Source organism: Amia ocellicauda, chromosome 7 (genome assembly GCF_036373705.1).
Source record: "Amia ocellicauda isolate fAmiCal2 chromosome 7, fAmiCal2.hap1, whole genome shotgun sequence".
NCBI classification, from domain to species: Eukaryota; Metazoa; Chordata; class Actinopteri; order Amiiformes; family Amiidae; genus Amia; species Amia ocellicauda.
The window spans coordinates 5,748,225-5,775,535 of NC_089856.1; the positions used below are offsets into that span (position 1 = coordinate 5,748,225).

Consider the following 27,311-nt stretch of genomic DNA (forward strand, 5'->3'; position numbering starts at 1 on the left):
AGTCTTGCCACTGTAATGCCACTGAAATAATTATATTCTAAATCTGTTCATTGTATTTGCAGTACAGTGTTTTTATTCTTTATGATGATGATGATGATGATGATGATGATGCAATTAAAGTGGGGTATCACACAGGCCAGTGACCCGGATTATGGCATATTTCATAAACGGAGGAATCTCAAACTGTTTGTGACCGTTGGCCTCTACTAATTACTTAACCAGATATTTGATCGATGCAACCTATTTAATGTTGTTTTAAGGTATAAAGCAGATTATTTTGATGAAAGGCGCGCCATAGTGTGTACCCTGTAGAGAAGTTGTAAATTAACCGGTTAACTGGAGCAATAAAGGGAGAGGGATTAGGGGACACTGCTGCGGGCCTCCAAGACTAGCGTTTGAGACTGTAGGTTTTCCTGAGAGGTGAATGCTGTGTTTATTTCGTTGTGTTTGTTCTCCATGCTGATAAATAAGCACGACTCGAAGGACATCTACACTGAAATGCAATTGAATAATCTTGATAAAAGCGGTAAAAAGTGGTATGGACAGAAGCTGCAGGATTAGATGCCACACGACTCACGCTGAGGGACACAGCGCCCGGAGTAGAAAGCTGGCATTTCAGTCAGAGTTCATTAAAATTTCAGTGTCTTTTGCAATTTGTTCCAGTTCATCTCTTAAGTAATACACTGCACTATTTACATGATCATTGATTAATTTAACGCCACTCTCAATGTGCCAAAGGGTTCCACGGCTATTCAATCCGAATTCCAGTATATTTGAAGACATCAACTTTAAAATATGTGTTATTAACATTAATTACCAGCAGGTGGCAGCACGAGCATGTTACTATTTTAGGATAAACGGTGGGAATTAATATCATGAGAGTTTTTATTTATCTCAAAATAATTAGACGTATTTAAAGTGTTACAGGAGAATAGAAAACTACAAACCTGTACATCGTTGATGCTACGTTTATGATTAGAAGAAAGTGACATCTTATTAAAAATCGCAACTGAGTACAGTTGTGTAGTTTCCTATTAGCGGATTGGTCCAAATTTTGATTTAATCCCAGTCTTAGTCTGGCAGTAGTAATTGGGAATGATTCCAGGCTGAATAGTTATGTCTTACATTTAATTTTAGCGTAACTGATGTCTGGAGTGAAAAAGACACAACATGTAAACATTAAACACAGTTTACCTACTGTTTGTGTAAAGAAATCCCACTATATATATAGCAAGAGGTCAATTGCAACGAACTGAAAGAAGTAGTAATTGGGGATGATTCCAGGCTGGCACGCTAGTTTAGTGCCTTGGTCAAATTGGTCCCCAGCTCTGTACTAATGACCTCCTTCCGGCGCTTACTCAGGACGCATCTTGTCTGCACTTATCACATTTTACAATCTAGGATGTAAGACTTATATATTTTTTACTGTATATCTACAATACACTTGTGTAAATTGGAATTTGTAAATTGCATTATGCCTTGAGCTCTAATAATAAATAATCTCAATTGCAAAGTAAAGTAAGAACTGCTGCCCTCTAGGGGATACAAAAATGCCAGACTAAGACTGGGATTAAATCCAAATTTGAACCAATCCGCTAATAGCAAACTACACAATTGTACTTAGTTGCGATTTTTAATAAGATGTTACTTTCTTCTAATCATAAACGTAGCATTAACGATGTACAGGTTTGTAGTTTTGTATTAGCCGTCGGGTCAAAGTTTTGTATTAATCCGGCCCCTGTAAAACCATAATCATGTTTAACAGCCTGGTTAAATCTAAAAACATTTATGTAAATCAACGGATACTTTAAGGAGTCAAAAGTTATGACTTGGACAACAAATCAGAATATATTATGGACGAATCTGTGCTTTAGAAAGAAGATCCTATATTCCTGAAGAAAAAGGTATTTGATTAATGCTCAATTATGGCTCTGAAACCTGGCCATTAAAGATGTACAGGAATTGCAGAAGAGATGTCTTTGTATTATATTATTATAATACTAAATTGATAAACTGAAGTAAACTATACAACTATAGTTCCACCACAAGAGGGAGACGTTTAACAACAACAAAACAACAATAGATTGCGCAACAGAATTTGTAGTAATATAATTAAAACAATACTACTATTTCTAAAACACATTGGTGCATTTGGCATTTCCTGAATATATGTATAATTGCGTGCTGTGGCAGCGTAGTGCGTTTATACTCTCTTCTCTCAGTTTATCTCAGTCATCTGCGCTCTCATCTTCAGTCAAGTGCGCATGCGAGGCAGCTTCTGAGTCCAGCAGCAGTGTAATTATGGAGGAGATATACCAATTGCATGAAGTTGCTTGAGATCTAACGACTTTTTACAAAAATAAAAACTGGAGGAACGCAGGCAGGTTCACTTTACAGTTGGACTCTGACTATATACTGTATAACGATATATATATATATATATATATATATATATATATATATATATATATATATATATATATATATACGATAATGCGGAGGATAATGCATTTGAATCATTGTAACACATAGTGTCATAGTGTCATAATGTCATAGTAACACGCAATTTCTTGAATGTAAAGAGACTTGCCATTTGTATTTATTATTATTAACATATTTAAGTTATGATTTTATATGGACTTTTTGTAATCTGTGTAACTTGCTTTGCTCCATGGTAATGCCGGTGTCTTACCTGGGGGTGACCAAGTGCAAACGAACTGTGGTAAATACTGTGATAAAACATTATTGTATTGTAGTATATTATATTACTTTTTGCATCATACACCATGCACTACCATGATTAATACAATTGTACTACAGTACCATATTTGACAAAATAAGCATTTCACTACATCATCACTACTACCACCATTCTATTAAATGTTTGTATTTTTCCGTTATATTTACCACAGAAGTTAATATTTATGTTGTAAAGACCATGCATATATGTCATATAACACTGTATCTCGAGATAGCAAAAAAGGTACACTACTGCCATGACATGGTATACTACAATAATTGACTATAATATATAATGATGATTTTTGTAGTAGTAGTTTTTCACTCGTTTTATAAGTGCCAAGTCTGTGTACAGTATAGCCTACCACTCAGTTCAAAAGTAGTTGGAATCCACCAGTAAATCTAACCTATAATAACTTATTAATTATTTAACCGGATATTTGATTATTGGTCCGCGTAACCTTTTGTTCTGCTATTTCGTTTGATTATTACCATTATAGCAATACTGCAGTTCTGCAAAACATACGCTAATTTCACAAGAAAACAAATGATATGTAACGTGAGAGTATACGAATTGAGAAGCAGTCTTGTAGTTTGTAGACTTTATGTGTAACGAATACACAGTGTATGCAATGTAGATCAGATCTGGTATGTCCTTCAACCCTGAGCAGAAGTATCATTGTATCTATCTGGAACTCAGCTTCAAAACGCGCTGCGGTATCTTGTGCGTTTGCGTCGCTCAAGTGATTCTGTCAAAACTGCAAATTCATAGTTCAGATGAACTCACAAAGCCGTACCATGTACAGCCTGTTTTCACTGTGTTGTGTTGTGATTTATCTTGGAAGACTTATGGTCTTAGGTGAAATCCTATGAGACAGCCCTGGCACAGGAGGTGGAGAGTCGGCGGGCGGTACAAATAGCCTCAGATTGGACGTGCGCTTCAATCCCGAGAGCTGCGCCGCACGCAGTCTGCACTGACCGGACCCAGGTGAGCTGCGCCGCTCCGCACAGACACCGTGACACGGTGAAACACCTGCTTATCTATTTTTTAAACACAGGTTGTAATACTTGCCCGTTTCAGTGAAGTGTCATATTGGTTGACTTCATTGTAAATTCAGGACCAACTTGTAAAGCATCAGATGCCAATGAGTTTTACCAAGGGATTTCAGCAAACTGCACATGTCGGTTTAATATTGCCATATACCCGATAGGGTCGTTGCTCACTGGTCAAAAACATAAAGAGATTAACATTTTTATTCATCCTAAATTGTAGAAATAAAAGTACAATACAATAGCGTTATATGAAATAATCACAATCCATATTACTTTTCTATCCTAATTGACCTTTGAAGTTACAGGTATATATACTGGACACATATGCAGAACTTATTCTAACAGGAAATAAGATGCTTATTGTTATTGCTCGTGCTAGTTACACTCGTCATATTACTCTACTTGAGGAGCACCCTCGAGTGATGCATAAAAAAGTTAAATACAAGCTCAGGCATTTTTTATTTGTTTTATTGATTGGCTACTCTTAATTTCCATTGGCTAGTCTGCTGCAATGGGATGGTGTACCCTGCCTTACGCCCAGTGCCTGCTGAGTTACTCTGGTCCACTGCAACCCTGTGCTGCAGAGGGTCCCAATCCAACCGAGCTCTCAGTTACTTAATTGAAGTAACAATCTGCGTAGATTTGACTTTTTAAATTGTGTAATAAAATAATTGGTTCTTTAGTAATAAGTTATTTATAGAATTCTATAATGTACTTAAACCCCCTACTGTTTCAAATAATAATAATAATAATAATAATAATAATAATAATAATAATAATAATACAAAAACCTGCAAGGTAAGGGCTCCTCCAGGACAAGGGTTGGGTACCACTGCTGTGCTGGATGAATTGATAATTTAATTCATATTGATAATTAATTATATTTGTAAAGGAAGAGAAATATGAAATAACAGGTCTAAATTATACATTATTATCACATTGCTTCATTTGAATACAAACATTCTGCCAAAACGTGTCTTGGATTTATGAGTAAGATTAAAACAAAGTGGATTGGAAACCCCAGAGAAAAGTTTCTAAATTTAGCCGGTGCAGATAACAGTGAGAGACAGAGTGTATATGTGTGTGTGTGTGTGTGTGTGTGTGTGTGTGTGTGTGTGTGAGAGAGAGAGAGAGAGACGTGTAGCAATACAGTTAAAGCAGAAGGACATTTCTGCATACTTCCTACTCCCATAAAACCACAGCAAAAGGAAAAAAGAGCAAAAAGCTGAAAGAGAAGTTGTGTAAATTTGAAGTGTGACATTTAGTGAAACAACTGCTGTTGTACTTACTAATACTGTTCACTAGCAGAATAGACACAGGCTATTGGTTGTAATTTGTGACTGCAGATCAAAATGTGCCAGCTGAGATGTTTAAACTTTTTAGTTGTAATTAATGTTGTAAGTAATAGTCGTAATAGTTAATAGCAGCAGTCAGATCTCCCAACATCTTCATTGATTTGGAACATTTCTAGAGTTCATTTGAAGCCCATAACAGATTTGGCACTGTAAATAAATAAATAAATAAATAAATAAATAAATAAAAAGGACAGCTTAGAAAATGTGCTGAAAATCTTTTTCACCTCGGTAAGGAAAGTCCACTGAGGATTGATATTTTGTATTCTGCCAAAAACATTAGTCAGTCTGCCAAGTCTATACTAATCTAAGCATCACCAAAGTTGTTGTGTGGAATGCTGATTATTGAAAATGTAGCCATTGCAGAATTTTAACAAAACAGATGGACAAATATGTGTCCGCCAGGTTAGGCTTTTTATGACTGTGACCATATATCAGAGTATACGTCCTTTACACAATAACCACTCCCTAAAAGAGTGGCCCAACATCTATCTATGTGAATGGGCCCTGTAGGCATGCTGCACAATGTCATTGCACCATAGCATGTGTGTTTATGCCCCCCTTCCTTTTTGTGCTTGGTGTTGTGCCACCATTGAACTATCATCTCAGACAGTGTGTCGTAATAAGGCAGAGCCCTCTTAAATAACAAAGCATCCATATCAGAGCGAGTGAATGTGTAGCTCTCTGTGTACCATGTTAAAGGGAGCACTTTGCAGAGATTGTGTTATGAATTGCATGCATTGTAAAAGTACACTCACCTAAAGGATTATTAGGAACACCATACTAATACTGTGTTTGACCCCCTTTCGCCTTCAGAACTGCCTTAATTCTACGTGGCATTGATTCAACAAGGTGCTGAAAGCATTCTTTAGAAATGTTGGCCCATATTGATAGGATAGCATCTTGCAGTTGATGGAGATTTGTGGGATGCACATCCAGGGCACGAAGCTCCCGTTCCACCACATCCCAAAGATGCTCTATTGGGTTGAGATCTGGTGACTGTGGGGGCCAGTTTAGTACAGTGAACTCATTGTCATGTTCAAGAAACCAATTTGAAATGATTCGACCTTTGTGACATGGTGCATTACCCTGCTGGAAGTAGCCATCAGAGGATGGGTAAATGGTGGTCATAAAGGGATGGACATGGTCAGAAACAATGCTCAGGTAGGCCGTGGCATTTAAACGATGCCCAATTGGCACTAAGGGGCCTAAAGTGTGCCAAGAAAACATCCCCCACACCATTACACCACCACCACCAGCCTGCACAGTGGTAACAAGGCATGATGGATCCATGTTCTCATTCTGTTTACACCAAATTCTGACTCTACCATCTGAATGTCTCAACAGAAATCGAGACTCATCAGACCAGGCAAAATTTTTCCAGTCTTCAACTGTCCAATTTTGGTGAGCTTGTGCAAATTGTAGCCTCTTTTTCCTATTTGTAGTGGAGATGAGTGGTACCCGGTTGGGGTCTTCTGCTGTTGTAGCCCATCCGCCTCAAGGTTGTACGTGTTGTGGCTTCACAAATGCTTTGCTGCATACCTCGGTTGTAACGAGTGCTTATTTCAGTCAAAGTTGCTCTTCTATCAGCTTGAATCAGTCGGCCCATTCTCCTCTGGCCTCTAGCATCAACAAGGCATTTTCGCCCACAGGACTGCCGCATACTGGATGTTTTTCCCTTTTCACACCATTCTTTGTAAACCCTAGAAATGGTTGTGCGTGAAAATCCCAGTAACTGAGCAGATTGTGAAATACTCAGACCGGCCCGTCTGGCACCAAAAACCATGCCACGCTCAAAATTGCTTAAATCACCTTTCTTTCCCATTCAGACATTCAGTTTGGAGTTCAGGAGATTGTCTTGACCAGGACCACACCCCTAAATGCATTGAAGCAACTGCCATGTGATTGGTTGGTTAGATAATTGCATTAATGAGAAATTGAACAGGTGTTCCTAATAATCCTTTAGGTGAGTGTATAGCAGGGCCTTTCATGAGAAAATAATCACAAAACAGACAGAAATAAGAACATTGGCCATAGCTCCTGAAGTCATTTAAATCCACAGGTTTCTTTTGCCAGTGGAAACTCGGGCGACGCTGTTTTGGACACACTGTTATTTTTTTTAAGTGATTTCGTGGGAAACCCCCAAAAGCAAAGCCTAATAATATATTTCAGAAGGCTAACACAGTGTCATGACTCATGACTCATAATGAGCTGTTTAACGCAGTCAAGTGTGAAACAGTGATGGATGGAAGTTAAAGATAAGCACTGAGTTACAGGAAGTGAACTCTGTTTGTGTGTTTGTTTTTGTGTACACATGCTAGCACTTGTTTAAATTAAGATTTAGATTAAAGTCTTTGCACTCAGACGTGCATTCATACTTACAGGCGTTTTCAAGAGTTTTGGCCATAGTTGAAACATTCAACATTTAAACAACAAGACTTAATAAGGTAGGAATTGTCTCAATTTAGCTTTGCATAGCTACACTTTTAGGTGATGGATAGGTATTGGCTTCTTGCTATTGTTAGAACTAAACACTGGGGTAGGGGATTTACTGGTGTAAAGCAATGGTATGTGTCAAATCTTTGCATTTGGTGTTTCAATTCAGATTAACTAATCTAGGGTAATGAACTTTATTTAGATATTAGGGAAAATAATTGTTATCCCTGTATTAAGTGCCAATTTTGACTGATGAAAAAATATACATTTTTCAATTACCAACATTAAAAATCCACAACGATTGGCTATATATTAAGGTTAAATTACAGATACAGAGGCTAGAATTGGTTTTAGTGATGCTTTGACTAAACTCAAATATTGCACTAGAGTGTTGTTTAGGGATCACACCAGGGTTATAGTTTGGTTTGAGTTGAAGTTAGGTTTCCTGGTAAACTTCACACTTGAGGAGTGGTTAAGTGTCACGTCCTGTGTCTGTGTAACACAATTCAGAATAATGATTCAGAGCATTCTATAGTCCTTGGACTACTGAACCATATTGCATGCATTTACAGCTGATTGGCATGCTTACACAACTTTTGACTACAGCAGAGGATGGTCCAAGCGCAGCCTGCAGTGTGTGCGTGCTGTACTTTAGTTTGCCTTTATGACAGAGGGTCTCAGAAATGGTCCACAGGCTCTCTTGTGTTTTATGCTTCATCTGTGATCTAAAGCCCTAGACCAAATCAGAACTTTTGCACAAACTTCTAACTCTGAACTTCTACCCTGTGTCCCTTTTCATTCTTTCTTTCTTTAGTCATTCATGCATTCATCCATTTATTCATAATTTTTGTTAGGCCACGAAAGCCACTCTCTAGTACTTATAAATACACATGTGCAAATTTGTAATTTGTGATTCAGGGATAGGTCAAAGGTTCAGTTTGGTTTTCAATAGGGAGTATAAAAAAGCTGGAACCTCTAAACCTTTATACTTCTGGGTTTAAGGAGGAAATGAAACCACCGCAGTGAGCATCTGTACGATACAAAATAATCTGCACATTACAGTGAATAACTGTATATTATTATCATGGAAATACATTAAAATCAATAAGTACAGACAGAAGAGAAAAATAAATGCCCCTGTAAGAAACAGCTCCCTCTCATCGGTCCCTGTGATGTTTCCTCTCCCTCCAGGATGCTGCCCTCTCTGGAGAGCGTTTGGGCCTCAGTGTTCCCGGGCCTCTCTCCCCTGCAGGCGGGGCTGTTGAGCGTCACCCTGCTCCTGCTCTGCACGCTTCTGACCAAGGCCACCCTGATGGTCGTCTCCTTCCTGTGGCGCTACAACTGCAACTCGCAGCGGCTGCGCTGCTTCGCCCAGCCCCCGAAGCGCAACTGGCTGCTGGGCCATCTTGGCATGGTAAGCACAGCCCGGCACTTGCTGGTGTGGCCTGGCCCGTCAGTCCCAGGTCTGTGCCAGTGCAGTGTACACTTCCTCACACCACACAGGGATCATGGGGTCACAGTGCTGTTATAGCAGGCCACCAAGTACTGGAAAAACATTATTATTGTGATCATTATTATTATTTGTAGTAGTAGTAGTCAAACCATGTGAAAATGCACAAATCCTAGGGTCAATTTACCTAGGTAAACATGCATATGGGTTGGGTCCCTGCCAAGGCAGTAACATCTTGCTGTACCTGGCACACCATTTCAAAAGTTCACAAATTCCAGACATTTGTAGGTTTTATGGCAGCAATTATTGTAATTGATTGCCCAAGCAGTTCCCAAGTACTCTGAGCAAGGCTCAGTGGAAGACACTGAAGCAGAAAGGATTGCGTATGAAATGCATGCTTATGGATCACAACGTCTTTTCTCAACAAGATTTGACATACAAATGCAATTATTATTATTATTATTATTATTATTATTAGTAGTAGTAGTAGTAGTAGTAGTAGTAGTATCTTTATTATTATTATTATGATTATTGCTATTATTAATATTATTAATATTACGTCACATCAAGGGTTAGTCGCAGTAACACTTAGCAGCAGCAATCAAAATATACAATCAAAATATACATTGGAACTAGGCAGAGGCCCTCTCATTAAACTGGTTTGACTTGTTCTTTTTGGCATCTTGTATCGCAAGTATAAAAATAAGTACTGGCTCTTTTCAACACCATGGCCACCATGTGCTGGGTTGAAAATGGATGGATAGATTATAAATAAATGGAAGATTATTCATAAGACTTGTTGAGTTGTTATAGCGAGGCCAAGATTCAAATTAATTACATCTAACCAGGAAATGTCAGTCGCCATTATGTACACGGTGGGCATTTTCTATTTGCAGGTGTGTGAGTGTTTGGTTTTAACCAGGCCCTTGTTTTGCCTCCTATTCTATATTACCTATGCTGAACATACTTTGTGGGTTTCCTGCTAATTTATGAATCGTTGCACAAAACATGTAACATTGGAGCAGGTAAAGAATCATCTCGCTCATTTCAAACCATGATACTTTAATTTTGTTGAATAAATACTATTCCACAAACTATGCTTATTTACCAATTATACCTTTACACACATTAGGCCAAGGGAAAACTTGAACAGCCACCTGAACAAAGTTAAACCAGGGCATGTATAAACTTCATCTGCACACTTCATAGAAATGTACACAACCAACTCACCGAATGAACAATATTTATCTAGCAAACCTAATCGCTGCATTGCTTCAGATTATGAGTGTGAGTACGTAGTTATAACTGTATGTGTTCTGGTTGTTTCTCTACTGTGGTGCCTCCTTACAAAACAGGATACGATCATTCATAGGGCGCGGGTTATTGTAACATAAATCGGCATGATAGTGCAAGACTGTGCTAGATAACTCAGCAGTATAGTGTATGGGACTTGATAGAAGATATTAAAAAAAATACAACAATAATAATAATATCCATACAAATCATATAGCCTAGTGGCTTTCAATGTGCCATTGGGTGACAATTGGGAAAGGTCTTTAAAGAAGTACAACAATGGGCTTCTGGGATGGTTAACTCCCAGACACTCAGTTTCAAAGCATGTAGGAGCCTACGATCTGGAAGCGAAAGAAATTAGCAAGATCTTGTATTGAGAAAAGACCAAGTGTGAAATCAAGACTTTGAATCATACACAAACTGTGAATTACGAAGTTGTACCCTATCACATTTTGGTTGATAATAGAATAAAGTGTCTTCTAACAATAAATTACACAGTGAGAAGCCTTTGTGCAAACAGGACTCATTTGTTCTCTCAGTGAGCACCTTAAAATAACCCTATACTGTAAAACAATCTGTACATTTGCCTGTATGTAACTGAATTGTTTACTGTAAAATACTGCATTACACACAGATTTCCATGGCACCCATCTCTGGTAAGGCACCAATGATAAGTACAATTTATCATATAAATCCAGTTGTTCTCCATGTATAGCTGATGGGTAGTGTGTTAGACCTCAGCAAAATATTATATAAAAATAAACACGCCTTGCTAACAAATTTGTTAGTATTTAGTAACTGGAGCCAGATCTCTTGCTGAAAACTTGGTTCCCATTGTGATAATTTGTTCAGATCTGTGTACTGGCTTAATTTAAAAAATAAAATAGTGATTTGAGTTCAAGACAGATGCAATGATTACACCCCATCTATCAAGTCTTTTTAGGGTTCAGCCAAAGCTCCTGAAGAGAAGATGAACTGAACTAAGGCACAGCCATCACTGCTAAAGGAGGCAGAAATGTGTTGCAAAACCACCCAAGCAGACTGGCACAAGTCATTTTGATCAGGTTTTAGAGCAGAGTATAATAATAATTACAGCAAGCAAACTGCAATATAAACAAACACACTTTTTTGTAAAATGAGTAGAGTCAATATCGAAGTAACATACTATAAGAATTCTAGTAATATACTGGCAACGCAGTGGCCAATATTAGTCACTGACAATTTAACAGTAAGTGTTTAACAGTGTACCACAGATGTGGGAGACATAATATGTGTGTTGCAACATTAAGCAGATTGATATGGGAAGTGTGGGGACGATGCCACACAGTTTAAACCCTTTCACTGAATATGTGCTTTAAAAAAAAATCTGTATTTATATCTATGACAAATTGTGTTTACTCCTTTAACAGCATTCAGTCTTTGTGCAAAAGTTACTTGCCCCAGCTCCTCCTCCTTCCCACCCATCACCCCCCAATACTGCAGACTCACTGAATTTGACTTGGATGCCACATTGTATTACAGCTAGCTGTGTGTTTGTCACATAAGCTGCTTTACAGATGTTGCATGATTAGAGAACTACCCTGAGTGATGTTTAGAATTTGTTATTATCATTACTACTATTATAAATATTATTCTTTCACTGACATATCAACCATTACACAGTTTATGTCAAACAGAACAGTAAACAAGACCCTTAAAGAATTAGCCCTCTGACACAGATGACTTGCTTGCTTTCCTTTTAAGGTATTTTCATTGATCACAGGGAAGGAGGGAGGGGATTGCAAACTAAATTAGTCCAATTAGGGATGAAGCCAAGGTCATGACATTTGAATTTTATCCCAGGAGCCACAGCAGTGGCTGAAAACCCAGCTGAGGTTTCACTGAAACACTTCAGCATAGGACCAATAGACGTATCTGGTTGGCTGCTGCCAGTGGCATAGGATTGCTTTCAGATTTGGTGGGGAGACGTGTCCCCTATGCCTTTGGAGCCAGGCAGGCATACATTATTGGGGGGGATAATGTAACATTCTCTCAACTTTGGGAGGACGTGTCCCCCCCATCCCCCACTAAACCTACACCTATGGCTGCTGCATTTCAGAGTGTTGGTAGCACCTGATGATCTGAACCTCATATGTACTTTGTTTATTTTATTAGAATGATTTGGTTTAATAAGATTGAGTGAATTAAACGTACAGCTCTGGAAAAAAATTAAGAGACCACTTAACATTGATTTCTGAACTTGGTGAGGTCTCTTAATTTTTTCCAGAGCTGTATATGGTCAGATGCTTGCATGCACATATCACTGTATTATCTGGGCATCTCTCTGTAAGGGTGTGGATCTGTTAACTCTTTTGGTTCAGTTTCCTCTTTCATATCCTGTTGTGCCACATTTCCTCTCTCCCAGAGGACACCAGCTAACTAACCTAGCAGTAAAGGCAACTAGAAAGACAAAGAGGCACAGCACAAGGAAAAGGGGTGGGGATGGAGTTCAGTGTAGTACCTGATGAGTTACCAGTGGGCTTCAGAGAACTGTGTAACACTAATATCCCTCCCTAGCTGTATAGTTAATATAATGAATTTATTTTCTCCAATTACTAGCTCTCTAACTTTTCTCCCTAATGAAGATTGGCCAGTTAATATATACAGACCACTGCCTTTTGACAAGGGTCAAAATTTGCCTCCATGCATACGCACATTCACGCACAAAAGTCAAATCGCATGTCCTTCCAAAATGCACATCGTGAAAACCATCTGCTATATTTCACACCACCATCCCCACAGCCCCCGGCTTTTCCACTAATCAGAGCTGGGAGAAAAAAAACTGACAACCTGAAGTTGAAGGCATGGAAGAGGCCACAGGGAGGTGCTGCTGTTCGGGGAACTGAGGAAGGACCAGTTTACTTTTACTACCCACACCCACTATAGGATGGATGCTGTGTTCCAGGTGGATGTGTTTGCCAGTTGCCCCTCTCCTTTAAACTTAAGACAAACAAAGTAAAGATAAACCACTGCGTACAAAAACAGCTTTTACTGTTTTCAGTGTAGAGGCTTCAGGTGTATACAATGCTTCCAAGTCGATACCATTTGCTACGCCCATTACATCAGCAACATGCAGTTAGAATGCCATTCTGTTTCAGATAGCATTAACCTTCCCTCACTGCTCTGCACCGCCCAGGACACTGTACATTCTCCATGGAGGTAATCACAGATAAGGGTCAAAGGGGCACTTCTTGATAATCCTGTGTTGCCTCTTCTGACCTGTTCTCTTCTGACAAATTGCACATCCTGTTCTGAGTCTCGCTTGTGGAGATCATTAAAACAAGGTGCTCCAGTTCTGTCACCTCACATTTCAAAACAGCGGTGACCAAGAGTTTGTGCAATGTGTCATATTGGGATTTACTTAAGAACACAAGAATGGATACCAGCTACTGTGGCTTGTTTGGTTCGTAGTGGTTTATTGACCCCAGAATGCCATCCAGATGGTTATTGAAGGATCCCAGAGAGTCAGCTTACACACAATCATATCAATTCACACACTGACACCTATGCACACCCACATACACACTGATAAACACACACTTACACTGTTACACACACTGGCACTGATACACACACTGACACACAACCTGACACATACACTGACACTGATGCATACACTGACATGCACACTGTCACTAACACGCACAAGTTAACCTGCACTGCAGTAACACTGGGGTTATGATGAGATGCGGCCATTTGAAAAGCCTGGACTAACACAGTAATGAGGGCCTGTAAACGGACACACTGCACACAGTCTCAAATTGCCATGGCCCTCCGTGACCATCTCATTTTTAGCTTTTTTTTTAATTGTCTTTCAGATGCGGAATACAGAGGAAGGCTTGCGGTCCGTGGATGAGCTGGTCAAGACCTATGAGCATTCCTGTTCTTGGTTGTTTGGCCCCTTCTACTCCATCATCAGACTCTTCCATCCTGACTACATCAAACCCATTCTGCTGGCCTCAGGTACGCAATGGCTGTAAAGGAATCTCAGACTGGGATCCAGAGTGGTGCGGGGCCCTCAGCCTGGATCCAGCTGCCTTCCAATCATGGCTATGCTATTGGCAGTGTTGTAGCCATGAGTTGACAGGGGGAGGGGTGAGGATAGAAGAAGTCAGCTGGGTGGTCCTCAGGTCTTCAAACAGAAGTGCCACCTTGTTAGTGTGTGTATCAGTGTCAGTGTGGGTGCCAGAGTGTCAGTGTGGGGTTTAGTCTCATTGTCAGTATGTGTATCTGTGTCAGTATGTGCATCAGTGTGTGTGTGTAAAAGTGTCATCAGTGTGTATCTGGGTGTCACTGTCTGTGTGTATCAGTGTATGTGTCACGATCAGTGTGTTTTTGAGTTGGGCTGATTGGGTACTAATTGACCCTCTAGGATCCTTCTAGAACCAGCTGGATGACATTCTGGGGTCGATAAGCAACTACTAACCAAACAAGCCACATTCTTGTGCTGTTGTGTAAATCCAGAAATGCCACCAATGACACCAAATCTTGGTTGCATATCTTTTTTAATTGGGGGTTGTCAAAGAACACCTTGCATGAATAATCAAAACAGGTATGACTCAGAACAGCATGTACAAAGGGACAATGTAATCGTCACCTTTAAACAAATAAGAAATGTAGGCAATAAAGATTATCAAGAAGTGCCCCTTTGACCCTTGTCTGTGATTACGTCTGGCTCATTTAAAGTGCTTACGAATGTGGGAGCCTTCGATTCAGTTTCCTGACGGCCCACGGCACAGGTGAACTTATCGTACATTTAAAATAAAAAAATTATTATCGATTATACATCTTACAGTGGCTTAAATTATCTTACAAATACCATAAGCATCATACATCTGGCAACACTTGTTGGCCATCCTCAGTACCTGTGGTATCTCAGGCACCTGCAGGTTCAGGTTGTCAATTTTGTTCCCAGCAGCATCCAAATATCTGGTTGGTGGATTAGATGTGAGCTTCTGGAATGGTGATGCAAATAATTGCTGGAGACTTAGATGTGCGATTTGACTCGTCCCTCCTGAAGATATTTTAGTCATAATGTGGAGCTAAGTGGACTTACTGATTTTTTCAGAGGTCTTGTAATTTAGTCATTTACTGTCCTGTAAGATAGCACTTATACAATGTGTTGTCATACTACTTGCCTTACTTTACTAGTACTAGTTTATTTTGATTTCCGCTATGCTCCCTTTTCCTTAGCTCTTAACTTTGACTTAACATCTTGTCTGCACTTATCAGCTTTTACAATCTAGGATGGATCTAAGACCTTATATATTGTTTACTGTATATCTTGTATACACCTGTGTAAATTGGAAATATGCCTTGAATTGCACAGTATTATTGCACTTTGTATTGCTCTTATATTTTGTAAGTCACCCTGGACAAGGGCATCTGCTAATAAATAAATAATAATAATAATAATAATAATAATAATAATAATAATAATAATAATAATGATTGGTTTAAAAAAAAAATAGAAGACATAGGCATCATATGATGGCTGATTGCATAATCTTGCAGTTCCTTTTAAAAGTTATATTTCCAAACTTCCACTTTTTAAAGAAGACTATTGACTTCAATTGACTGCTACCAAAAATAGACATGTCGTAAGCGTATGCCTAGATGTTATGTGGTTCTGTTGTCAGAAAGAATTGGAGCGAATTAATGCGTGCATAAATTAAATACAAAATAAACGTTGAGGCATTCGAGTTTATTGGCGAAGCAGGCGTCTGAGCACATAGGCAGCAGAGGATCAGCATGCATCTTCCACATTAATATACAAAAAGGAACATGGGGCAAGTAAGCATTTCGCTATAGAGTTATGCTTACTCTCCCACCATCCCAAATCCAACTGCAATCCCAGAACATTATAAAATATAATGGAAAGTAATATATATGCCAATATGAGTACAATAAATTATATACCACATGGTGTCATAATAATAATAAGAAGAAAACAAAGTTTATCGAAGACTGTCCACAAATCTAGATCAGGTGCATTTATCACAACATATTTTAAACAAAATGTGCATCAAATTCAAACTTAAGAGACACCTTATTATTATTATTACAATAATGTATCATACCAATATGGAATTCATTTGATCTCTCTGCTACATTTCCCACCACTCTCCCTCCCACTAAGAGACAGGAATCACTGTTGGGGCAAAAGCCAAGGAAACCCTGGCCAACTGGAGCCCACCCAACCCCCCCAGTGTCGCTCGGAGCATTACACACTCCCACCACCCCATGTGGAACCCCGATGCCAGGGGGCTACGACACAGCCCAGAGTGGAAACAGGGGAATGCGTGACTGATTTGTTCTGCCAGAATGTTGCTAGCTCACTGTAAGCACTTCCTGTTGTGTGTCTGCAGCTTCCATCGCTTACAAAGATGAACTCTTCTACGGATTTCTGCGACCATGGCTAGGTAAATACCCTTTCCTTTTAACTTCCAGTTTTAGTATGAAATACGTCTCAAAATACATATATATGTCTAGGTGTTGTGTTTAGATATTCAATATGTTTATTGTCCAACTATTGTTTTTGAACTCTTGTTCACTTACATTATATAATTAGCAATAAGACTTTGGACCATTTCAGATTCAGCTTCTAAAAATATTAGTTTTAATTTTCTGCTTCCTTGTTTTGTTTTTTTGCATTTCCTGTTCATCAGTACTTCCTCTGTTTAGTTCCTGTCCCTTCAGGCCCCGTCAATAAAACTACAGTTTTTCTTTCTGAAACTGAAGTTTAAAAAAAATAATCAGAATCTACTTATTTGTGGTATTCATGCTGAAAATGTTATTTCTTTTATACACTCTTGGTTGGTTAATCAATATTCCAGTTGTGCTTTTCCCAGTGAAGAGAGCAGTTCCCTTTAATCTCCCCCTGCGGCCTTGTGTCCTAAATGATCCTGAAGGAAGTCCTCTGGGTTTGTCCGAGATTCAAAGTTTTAAGCGCTAGTGTCACATCCCCATGTAATCCCCTCCATCTCAGTTTCCCCTGTTCCTCTGTGTGTGGCAGGCACCTGAGCCCTGGGTCAATCCAGTTTGTTTTTTATGGGGGGAACGGTGTCCTGTGTGTTTCTCAACTGGTGGGTGCCGACCCAAAAGTGGGTCGTGAGCTGGTGTGGAGTGGCTCGTGGACGTGTCAAAATGTGATCTGTTTTGGAATTGGGCCTGTCTCAACAGGAGAGGGGCTGCTGCTGAGCAATGGGCAGAAATGGGCCCGGCACAGAAGGCTCCTCACTCCCGCCTTTCACTTTGACATCCTCAAGATCTACGTGGACATTTTCAACAAATCCACCAACATCATGCATGTATGTCTAATGCCCCAGGGTCAGACTGAAGGGGGGGGGGGGGAGGGGAGAGCAGGCATATTTAGATATAATCGTATTGCCATTTCTCCCCATTCCTGATAGAGATAGATTCTATGCATTCTTGACTTTAAGTGCCTTTTCCTTACCTTGTGAATAAAGTGCTGATTGTAAAGAGCTCCCTGTTTATCAAGTGGCAGTAGGAGTGCCACTTTCAGCTATCTTATCATTGGTGCAGAAAACAAAGAACTGACTTCTGATCTTTTCTTACCATTCACACCACATTCATTTAGTTTCACAGTGTCACGTAACCCAGGATCCACAGTGTCATAGAAATCTGTGTGTATGACCTGTACCAAAAACATTATTGACAAAAATAGGCCAAGTTATTAGAAACTATTGGGGTAAACTTGCCAGCATGGATATAGCAAAGCTATTATTCAAATTGCAAGAAACACATGCAGATATCAAAGACCTTGCTCAAGTTACAGGAAACAATAGGGGCAAACAGGCCAGCATCACACAACATCTGAATTGTTAAATCCAAGTTAAAACATTAACAAAAAGAAGGATAAGGAGAAATTTCCCTGAGTTTGTTGACTTTTCTACTGTATGGTTTCGTACCGTACAGTTATGGGACATTTTTGTCCCCACATTTTACTTAAGAATATTTTAAATTGATTTAGTTTACCCTCAAATCGTCAAAACTATCCAAACTAAATATAGAGGGGATGAAGTTCCTCTTTGTAACTGTGGTGGTCCCTCTAGTGTATATATGTATATAATTGTAACTACCTTTATAATCCCCCCCCCCCCCCCCGCAAGTTAATACTTATATATGAATACCTTATTCTTATGTAGCACTCCCAAAGCCTGCAAGTCTGAGTTCTGAGAATAGGTGTCCGTTGTCAAAGCCTATGGTCAGTTCTGGTAGGCCATCAAAACAACAACCAAAGTGCGGATAACACACAGATGCAGCACATGCTGCTAAACAGCTCTGTAGAATTTCCAAACAGACCTTGTGTTAGCCACGTAAATTGGTTCTTTTTATTTGTAGTGAGATGATAGATGTGAACTCTGGGTTTGTTTTTATCTGCCCTTCTCTAAGGCTAAGTGGCGCCGCCTATTGGCTGAAGGGACAACCTCCTTCGACATGTTTGAGCAGATCAGTCTGATGACTCTGGATAGCCTACTGAAATGCACCTTCAGCTATGACAGTAATTGCCAAGAGTGAGTCCTGCCCTGACTATATCAACTGTATTACCGAAAGCATTGACAATCTTCACATTTAAAGGGTGAATCCAATTGTAATGAGCTATAATGACCTATAATGACCTGGCCGTGACCTGTAGCCCACCAAGCCTCAACCTGCATGCCAGCCAAGACCTTCACCAGTTGAGCCACTGTAGGGGGGGCCCAGTGAGGTAACCATATGGATCACCGGTATGGTCACTTTTCCAATCGCTGACTAGTTCAGCAATCAGACTGGATGGAATATTGAGATGTAACATTATAACTTCTTCCCTCTGTCTCTCTCTGCAAGGTGCACAACATACATCTCCACAATTTAGTTAAACAGTCAGATTTATGCAGAAGCTACTGAAAAATAATCATATCATGCTCAAGCTACTAATGTTGGAGTTTTACTTCCAGGTTTGAAGTGATGAGGAAGCCTCACACCTCTGAAATGTTATTAAATAGCCAACGAGAGCCACATGGCTATGAATTATGAATGATGCTTTCTGCAGGCACCCCAGTGACTACATTGCAGCCATCTACGAGCTTAGCACACTGGTGGTCAAGCGGGAGCACTACCTCCCTCACCACTTCGACTGGCTGTATTGGCGGTCAGAGGAGGGGCGGCGCTTCCGCAAGGCCTGCAATCTGGTGCACCAGTTCACTGCCGACATCGTCCAGCGCCGCCGAGCCCTGATCCAAGAGCAGGGGTCCGAAGAGCAGCTGAGACCCAGGAAGGGCAAAGTGACCGATTTCATCGATGTCCTCCTCCTTTCCAAGGTAAATTCTGCCCTGGTAAATGTCGCCGAAATGCACCGTCTTTATTCCACAGCCTGGGCAGCGAGTTCCTTTCAGTCAGGTGAAAATTAAATGGCTCAAAAATGTCTACAAATCAGTGACGCTTAACCCTGGGCCTGTGCACCTGCTAGTTTTCATTCCATCATAAAAATTTAAGATGGGATGTCTCTTAGCTCATTTTGGTGCATTGCTAATATCTAGCTCAGATCCAGTGACACAATTGTGCACCAAATTGACACTGTGACAAGATGGAAAACATACAAAAACACACACGAGGACTCCCGGGTTCCTATAAACAGAACTGACACACGTGGCAATTCCATCTTTTGCAGGATGATGATGGCAATGGACTCTCTGTTGAAGAAATAAAAGCGGAGGCCGACACGTTCATGTTTGAAGGTGAGATGACGCCTCGGTCTTCCCCGTGATTCGGAAGCTCTGCTGTTTGTGCTGTGCGACATGTGAGAGGAAGTTAATTGTTTGGCAGCGCCCTCTTTGGAGAATGTGTGCTGCTGTGCGGGGGGTGTAAGCTCCCTGTATCGATATTAACCTGTCGATGCAGTGTGAAATACCTTTGCATACATGTCAGCATCCCCAAATGGTTTAACATGATTCTCTATGCTGAAAGACAATTTTAAAGCTTTTGATCAATTTGAAAACAAACACAACAATACTTTAGAATTGAATACATCTTTATTATTATTGTGAATGTTTATTTTTCTGAAAGGCTGTATCATTAATTTGGTCATTTCTGCACTAGATGTGCACTTTTGCGGTGCTTTCGGGATGAGCAGGGGTCAACAGCTTCTGAAATTCTGAAATTAACATTTGTAAATCTAAGATTGCAATTATTAGGGGGAAATGGATCTAATACAATTAAACAATGTGGGGATCCCTACAGATATCCCATATTGCATTGCTAGGCTTATATACAGGTGTTCAAGTGTTTTACAGGTGATTTGCGTTGATTTATACTTTGCTCAGTCCAGATAGGGAGACTACAAGAGACCGAAATAATAATAATAACAATAATAATAGTAATAAGAATTGCTCTGTGTTTCTGTCACTATAGGTCATGATACCACAGCCAGTGGGATCTCCTGGGTGCTCTATAATCTGGCAGTACACCCCGAATACCAGGAGAAGTGCCGGGCCGAGGTCAATGCATTACTGCAGGCTCAAGACAACAAGGAAATTGAGTGGTCAGTGTCCTGTGTCCTTGTGATCCAGCCCTCATGTTTCACTGTCATAGTCTGGCCCATCTGGATGCGATCCTACGATCAATAGGCTACCAGCAAGCGCATGACCAAACAGACCAGCCAGCAGTGCTCTCCAGCCCTGCAGTAGGAGACCTATGACATCCTGTTCCTTTTTTTGTTTATTATGATTATCCAGGTTGACTTACTTACAATTTATATTTTGGCCAGAACAACGACATTTCACAAGTTACAAAAACTGTTGTGTTAAACTGCACATATTACAATCTAACATGCCTTAATAATAATGCTCATGGTACACTGCAGAAAGAAAATACAGTGAACCTTTCATTTACATTAATTAGATGGATAATATAGAGGGTTGATGATTACTATGCATCCATCAATTTTCAACAACTTTTTCATCCAGTACAGGGTCATGGTATTATTATTTTCAATAAAATATTTACATGGTGCAATATTGGAGTGCTGGATCGTGCGACTGTTCAGTGTGTGTTAAAGTGATTCAATCCCTGGTCAGTTCTGATGTAGGGGCTGTGTGTTATTCAACAGGAATGATCTCTCCAACCTCCCTTTCACCACCATGTGCATTAAGGAAAGCCTGCGTCTGCACCCCCCCGTCACTGCGGTGACCCGTCGCTTCTCCGAGGACATGAAAGTGCCAGAAGGTCGAGTTATCCCTCAAGGTAAGTGAGGAACAGCGAGAATATTGCATCACTGATGGTCTGACACATGATGCATGGGGGGGGGGTGTTGTGAGAGATGGGCAGTGCATGAGGAAGGAATGGCTCCCCCTTTTGGACCTACCAGTCCATAGCCTCCCCTGGTTCAGCCGGACTCTCTCACACACCTGGCAGCTCAGGTAGGAGAGGCAGACCTGTGGCCAATGAGATGGAGCACCCAATTAAAGGACAGTGCACCCCCTACCTGATTGCAAAGTAACTGAACAGTGGACGTCTGGGAGAGCATTAAAGCTGTGTGCCAGCGTGAGAGAAAGAGAGAGCATTGACCACCCCCCCGGCTGCACATATACCCGGATCAGACAACCACCAAAAGACTGCTGAAGTACAGTGTGAAGGCGTGAGGCAATATAATTGGGAAATGGAGCAGTGGCCTAAGCATAGCTAGGGATCCACTGGTTGTGTTAGCTATAGCCCTGAGTCTTTGTAAAGACCAGAATTGTGTGTGCTGCCCAGTGCTGCATCGAGGTGCATCTAGGCCTTCATCCCAGTTCCCCAGACAATGGAGCAATGGAAGCAAGCAAATGTAAAAGCGTAGAACTGAGAGGGGATGTTTTCTGGTCAAAGGGAGCTGAAATGTGTTGGTGTAGCCTGTGCTAATGCTCCTTTCCCTCTCACACAGGAAATATCTGTCTGGTCAGTATTTATGGGACCCATCACAACCCCAAAATCTGGCCTGATCCTGAGGTGAGTTTACTTATTCAAAGGCAAAGCTTTGGGTAATTAGGAAGGAAAAAAGTATCATTCTTACCTTTGATTATTATGAGCTGTTATGATAATGTTGGCATGGTGGGGCAGTGATTAGCACCTCACAGCTCCTGACACCCATGTTCTATCCCCAAAGGCAGGCTGCTTAATTTAAGTCTACTCCAAATTGCGCTGTAGTGTGTGTGTGTGTGTGTGTGTGTGTGCTGCCCTGCGCCCCTTCACTGGTTGAAGTGTTGTTTAAAGATGAATGATAATGTCTCTCTCTTTTAAGGTTTATAATCCCTACCGCTTTGACCCAGACCAGTCAGAGGGGCGATCCTCACATGCTTTCATCCCTTTCTCAGCAGGGCCCAGGTTAGCAGTCACGCGGTTGTCAGTCAGTCACACAATTAAAGTTTGGGGCTTAACAGAATTAGAGTGTCCATAGAGAGAAGACAATTAAGAAAAAAAACAAGTAAAAGCATCAGAACTAAAGCCTCGATTGACTTTGTTTCTTTTCAAAGTATGAGTAACAGTATATACAGGATAATGAGAAATTATACTGATTTATGTAATTCTGGTATTGTGTAATAATAATCAATATTGAAAAAGACCACCAGGTGGAGACATTTTACTGATTTGAAAAAGAACACAAAGCACTTGTATTGCATATGGCAAGCCAAATTGCCATTTAGAGATCTCTCGAAATACAATTTAAGATCTTAATTGAATTGCAGATATCTCGAATTGACTACCTGTTCCGTTTGAGAAATGTAAAATTGTATTTGGTGTCAGGTTGTTGAAACATTTGTTTTCAGTCAAATAGGCCTAATCATTATTAGAATCAATTTAGACCATACTACATTACTTTTTTCTTTCCTCCTCATTGCATGATGTGTGATTGTATCTTTGTGTCCCTGTGTGGCTGTGCGTCTTGTGCAGAAACTGTATCGGTCAGAACTTCGCCATGGCCGAGATGAAAGTGGTGGTGGCGCTGACCTTGCATCACTTCCGGGTCACTCCAACAGCCGAAGAGGTCCGCCGCAAGCCAGAGCTCATCCTACGAGCTGAGGGGGGGTTGTGGCTACAGCTGGAGCCAGTTACCCAACAGTGAAGCACCCATCTATAAAGAGTAGATAGTATTGTCTGGTGCCATACATTTTCCTGGTTAATCAGTTTGCTTACTTGTTGCACAGGCAATTATTATTATTCAAATTGTCACTTTGGTATCAGCAATTGTGGGAAGAAAAAAGAAAAAAAAAAGCTTTCTGCTGCAGACCAATAAGCTTTTTTTAGATGCAAGACTAGAGTGTTATTTTATATTTTTAGTTTTTTACTGCTGACTCTTTCAATGTGAAATTGTGTTTATAGTTAAAACATATGCATATATTTAGGTTTTATGTTCTCTGTTTAGATAATGCCTTGCGCACATACAATTTTTACTGGTTTATTATTAATACAGCCCCAGTACCATTGTAAAGCATTTACCCAGTGATTGATGAAACCTACTACTTAATACTTTTCAACACTTTTCTCTTATTTTCACAACATTTGATAAAGTATGGTACTGTACCTTTTCCCACCACTATATGGATTGTACTATATTACCAATTTTGTGGGGAAATCTTTCAAGAAATGAATCCCTATGTATAACTTGCACATACTGGATACCTACTATCGTTATATCTGAATTTATTTTTGGCACTTTACGTTCCATTTATTACTCTATCTGTTCCGACTGTACTGCACAAAGCACTGAGGGATTGATTACCAGAATTTCTGCTCTTACCTGAACTGCCCCCAAACAGAATCATACACCCTCTCCCCATTCATTGAACTCTAAATAGGACATCTGCTGTATATTGTATTACCTTGCTGTTACTGTACCACGTTTCTTGAGAACAAAGGTATTTGGGGTGACAACTGGAAGTCACCCTTGGATAAGGGGCATCTGCCAAGAAATAAATACACACAATAACATATACATTCAGTGATGTTTCTTTTTCATTATTATTCTGTTGTATGATGCTAAATTGTATCTGAAAGACGAGAGAGTAAACAAATTGTGGATGGGACAAAAAAACAAATAAGTGTACGTTTTACTTCTGCAGGAGGCTGGTTTCCATGATTAGGGGACTTTGGGGACTAGTGTACGCTGTCTCCCCCTGCTGGCGCCTAAACCCTAAACTCCTGATATGGAAATAAAAAAGATGGCAAAAGCATTGATGAAATGACAAGAAACATTGGAAATATATATTTAAAAAAATGAGTGGATGAATAGAGTAGAAAATGTAATGTAAAATAACTTCTCACTAAACCTGTGGTTGTCAGCCCTGGGGACCGTTCTTCGTACATGGATAAGTAGGTTAGCCAGCTTCAGTTCTCCAAAGCGAGCTTAAAGTTCAGCCAGTTATGTAACCAGGGCAATATGTCCAGTATCATAAACCTGCTCCCTGGCAGGTTAACTTGATGTTAGCTGGCTAAGAGTCTGAATGTATTAAACCCTAAAAGTGCCAACGGGGGTTATTTTAAACCCCAAGTGTCAGAACTCTGAAACCCTTTTTTCAATCTTTCTGAAATTTTAGGACTAGGCAACTAGTTTGCTATGATTTTTGTGTTAATATGGAGAACTGAAAAAATAAACTCTTGTGTGTCCATTTTGATAACAAAGAAAGAAACAATACCACCTACAGGAAGCTCTGACTTTGAAATGTGTTGGACTATCATGTAGGTTCCAATTGCATATGAAAGATGGGATTCTCATCTTGGTTATGTAACATCAACTGGACACTAAATATCTATTTATACACTACATGGCCAAAAGTATGTGGACACCCCTTTTCTTTCACGCATTCTTGATGATTTTGCACTTGCAACTTGTGTCTGGTGACGGCCCTTTCCTGTTTCAGCATGCCAATGCCCCCATGCACAAAGCAAGGTCTGTATAGAAATGGTTTGTCGAGATCAGTGCGGAAGAACTTGACTGCCCTGCACAGAACCCTGACCTCAATCCAATCGAACACCTTTGGCATGAATTGGAACAACAACTGCAAGCCAGGCCTGATCGCCCAACATCAGTGCCCAACCTCACTAATGCTCTTGGGATTGAATGGAAGCAAATCCCTGCAGCAATGTTGCAACATCTGTAAAGCCTTCCCAGAAGAGTGGAGCTGTTTTGGAATTAGATGTTCGACAAGCAGGTGTCCACATACGTTTGGCCATGTAGTATATTTTGGTATTTTAGAGTTATTTTGACACAATATTGGTACAACTGTACACTTGTAGAATGGAAACCAGTGGATTAAATCGAAATCAAAGCTGCAATTGGCCTTCTATTATTTGCAAGCATGAGCAAAAGTAACCATGAGCCAATCAATACCCTGTGGTCTGAGACAGATGAGAGGGTCCAACACTCTGCCATGGCTGTCAACAGCCTGACACAAGCAGTGTGCTTTACCTGTGTTTAGATCAGTGCATAAATAATAGGAAACATGTTTCAATGGTTTCATTGGTTTAATTAGATGAAAAAAAACTGTCCAAAATATACAAAAAAGGCCAGTTTAAAAGATTAGTTATTGCAGTTATAATATTTATTCAGCCCTTTAGTCCCATCATTATTATTATTATTTTTTTTTTTACGATAAGTGTTGCTGTTGCAATAGAGTACTAAAGCATTGGGAGGGGGATATTTTCCTTTCAAAAATGAGTTTATTGCACCAAAGGCATCGGGGATTAGCCTGTGAATAGAAAGATCCAGTTTATCACTTGAAACCTTCATGTCCAAGTGTAGACATGACAAATAAATATCAATGTTCTCACTCACAGCTAGCATCTCAATCAACAACTCCCTTTCCTTCTCCACCTTCCCCATCTTTAAGGAACTGTAATTCAAATAAACTAAGCAAGATCAAACAGTGCATGTTCCAACAGTCTAGAAATAATATAGAAGGCTAAATGATTAATATATTTCTATACGGTATACTGCTGGCCAGCTTATGCTCTATGTAATACATTAATACGTCTGGGATAGATTATATTGAACACCACCATGTTTTATGGTCATTAACATTGATGCAATTAAAAACAAGAAACTAAAGCATTTAACTTATTTGCAATTGTTTGTCAGGCTTCTTCTCTGTCTTTTGCAGACACAGCAGTATTGGCTTTATTCAGTATAATGTTATTTGCCTCCTCATACTCTTCCATAATAAGCACAGAAATAGGCAGCAGCTCTTTTGCCATCGGCCAATCAATGATTTGACTCGAACTTATCCTCAAAAAGCAAAGCCTGGTTTAAGCTAACGAGCGAATTAAATCTGAGCTAAGTGTTGGAATATAAACACACTCTTACAAAAAATGATTCTACACAGAACCATAAAGGGTTCTTTGAGTTATCCCTTTATGGTTCTATGTAGAACCCCTTAAAAGGGGTTACATGCAGAACCCTTAAACAAAGCGTTCTATACAGAACGGTTAGTTTCTGTAAGTTATATATAGAGCCCTTTCAAAAGTGGTACATGTGCTATAACTTACCTAACTAACTAATACAATCTTTTAAATATCTATGCGTTTATACATACAAACACACACACACTGTACTAGTGACGTAACATCAGGTGTGTCCCCAGGGGGATTCGGGGGTACTGGCAAACCCCCTATTAATAGATGTCTTCTGCAGCGCATTTTCTGAGCTCATGCAATAGAGACAGGCCTTCGGACAACCCCCCCCCATCCCCTCAAGTTCAGCGCTTGGTCTTCGTACCCCCGATACAATATGCTGGGGATGCCAATATAAATACAGAAAATTATATACAATATTATAAAATATATTGTATTTCAAATTCCATCTATCATATTACTACCCCCAAACCACTGCCCCACCCCCACCCCGACACACACACACTTTTTTTGTTGAAAAATAAAGACATTTAAGAATCTTACTTTTTGGAGCGCAATTTATTATA

At 39.9% G+C, this 27,311-nt stretch overlaps 1 protein-coding gene across 1 annotated transcript; it reads left to right on the forward strand.

The window, feature by feature from the left end:
• The first annotated feature begins 3,455 nt into the window (after positions 1-3,455).
• On the forward strand, positions 3,456-24,331 carry cyp4f3 (cytochrome P450, family 4, subfamily F, polypeptide 3). Its single transcript, XM_066708103.1, has 13 exons — positions 3,456-3,727; positions 8,772-8,994; positions 14,181-14,325; positions 16,731-16,784; positions 17,545-17,672; positions 18,778-18,899; positions 19,418-19,685; positions 20,036-20,102; positions 20,776-20,905; positions 21,473-21,606; positions 22,283-22,347; positions 22,640-22,722; positions 23,290-24,331. Exons 2-13 carry the CDS (start codon positions 8,773-8,775, stop codon positions 23,459-23,461), a joined length of 1,590 nt encoding a protein of 529 aa, XP_066564200.1. The 5' UTR covers positions 3,456-3,727; position 8,772; the 3' UTR covers positions 23,462-24,331.
• Positions 24,332-27,311: the final 2,980 nt, after the last annotated feature.

Excerpts from the sequence above, each read along its gene's own strand:
- cyp4f3 (XM_066708103.1), top strand. The coding sequence starts at position 8,773 with ATGCTGCCCTCTCTGGAGAGCGTTTGGGCCTCAGTGTTCCCGGGCCTC. Across the intron at positions 20,103-20,775 it reads CGACACGTTCATGTTTGAAG|GTCATGATACCACAGCCAGT; the intron begins GTGAGATGACGC and ends CTGTCACTATAG. Across the intron at positions 20,906-21,472 it reads GACAACAAGGAAATTGAGTG|GAATGATCTCTCCAACCTCC; the intron begins GTCAGTGTCCTG and ends GTTATTCAACAG.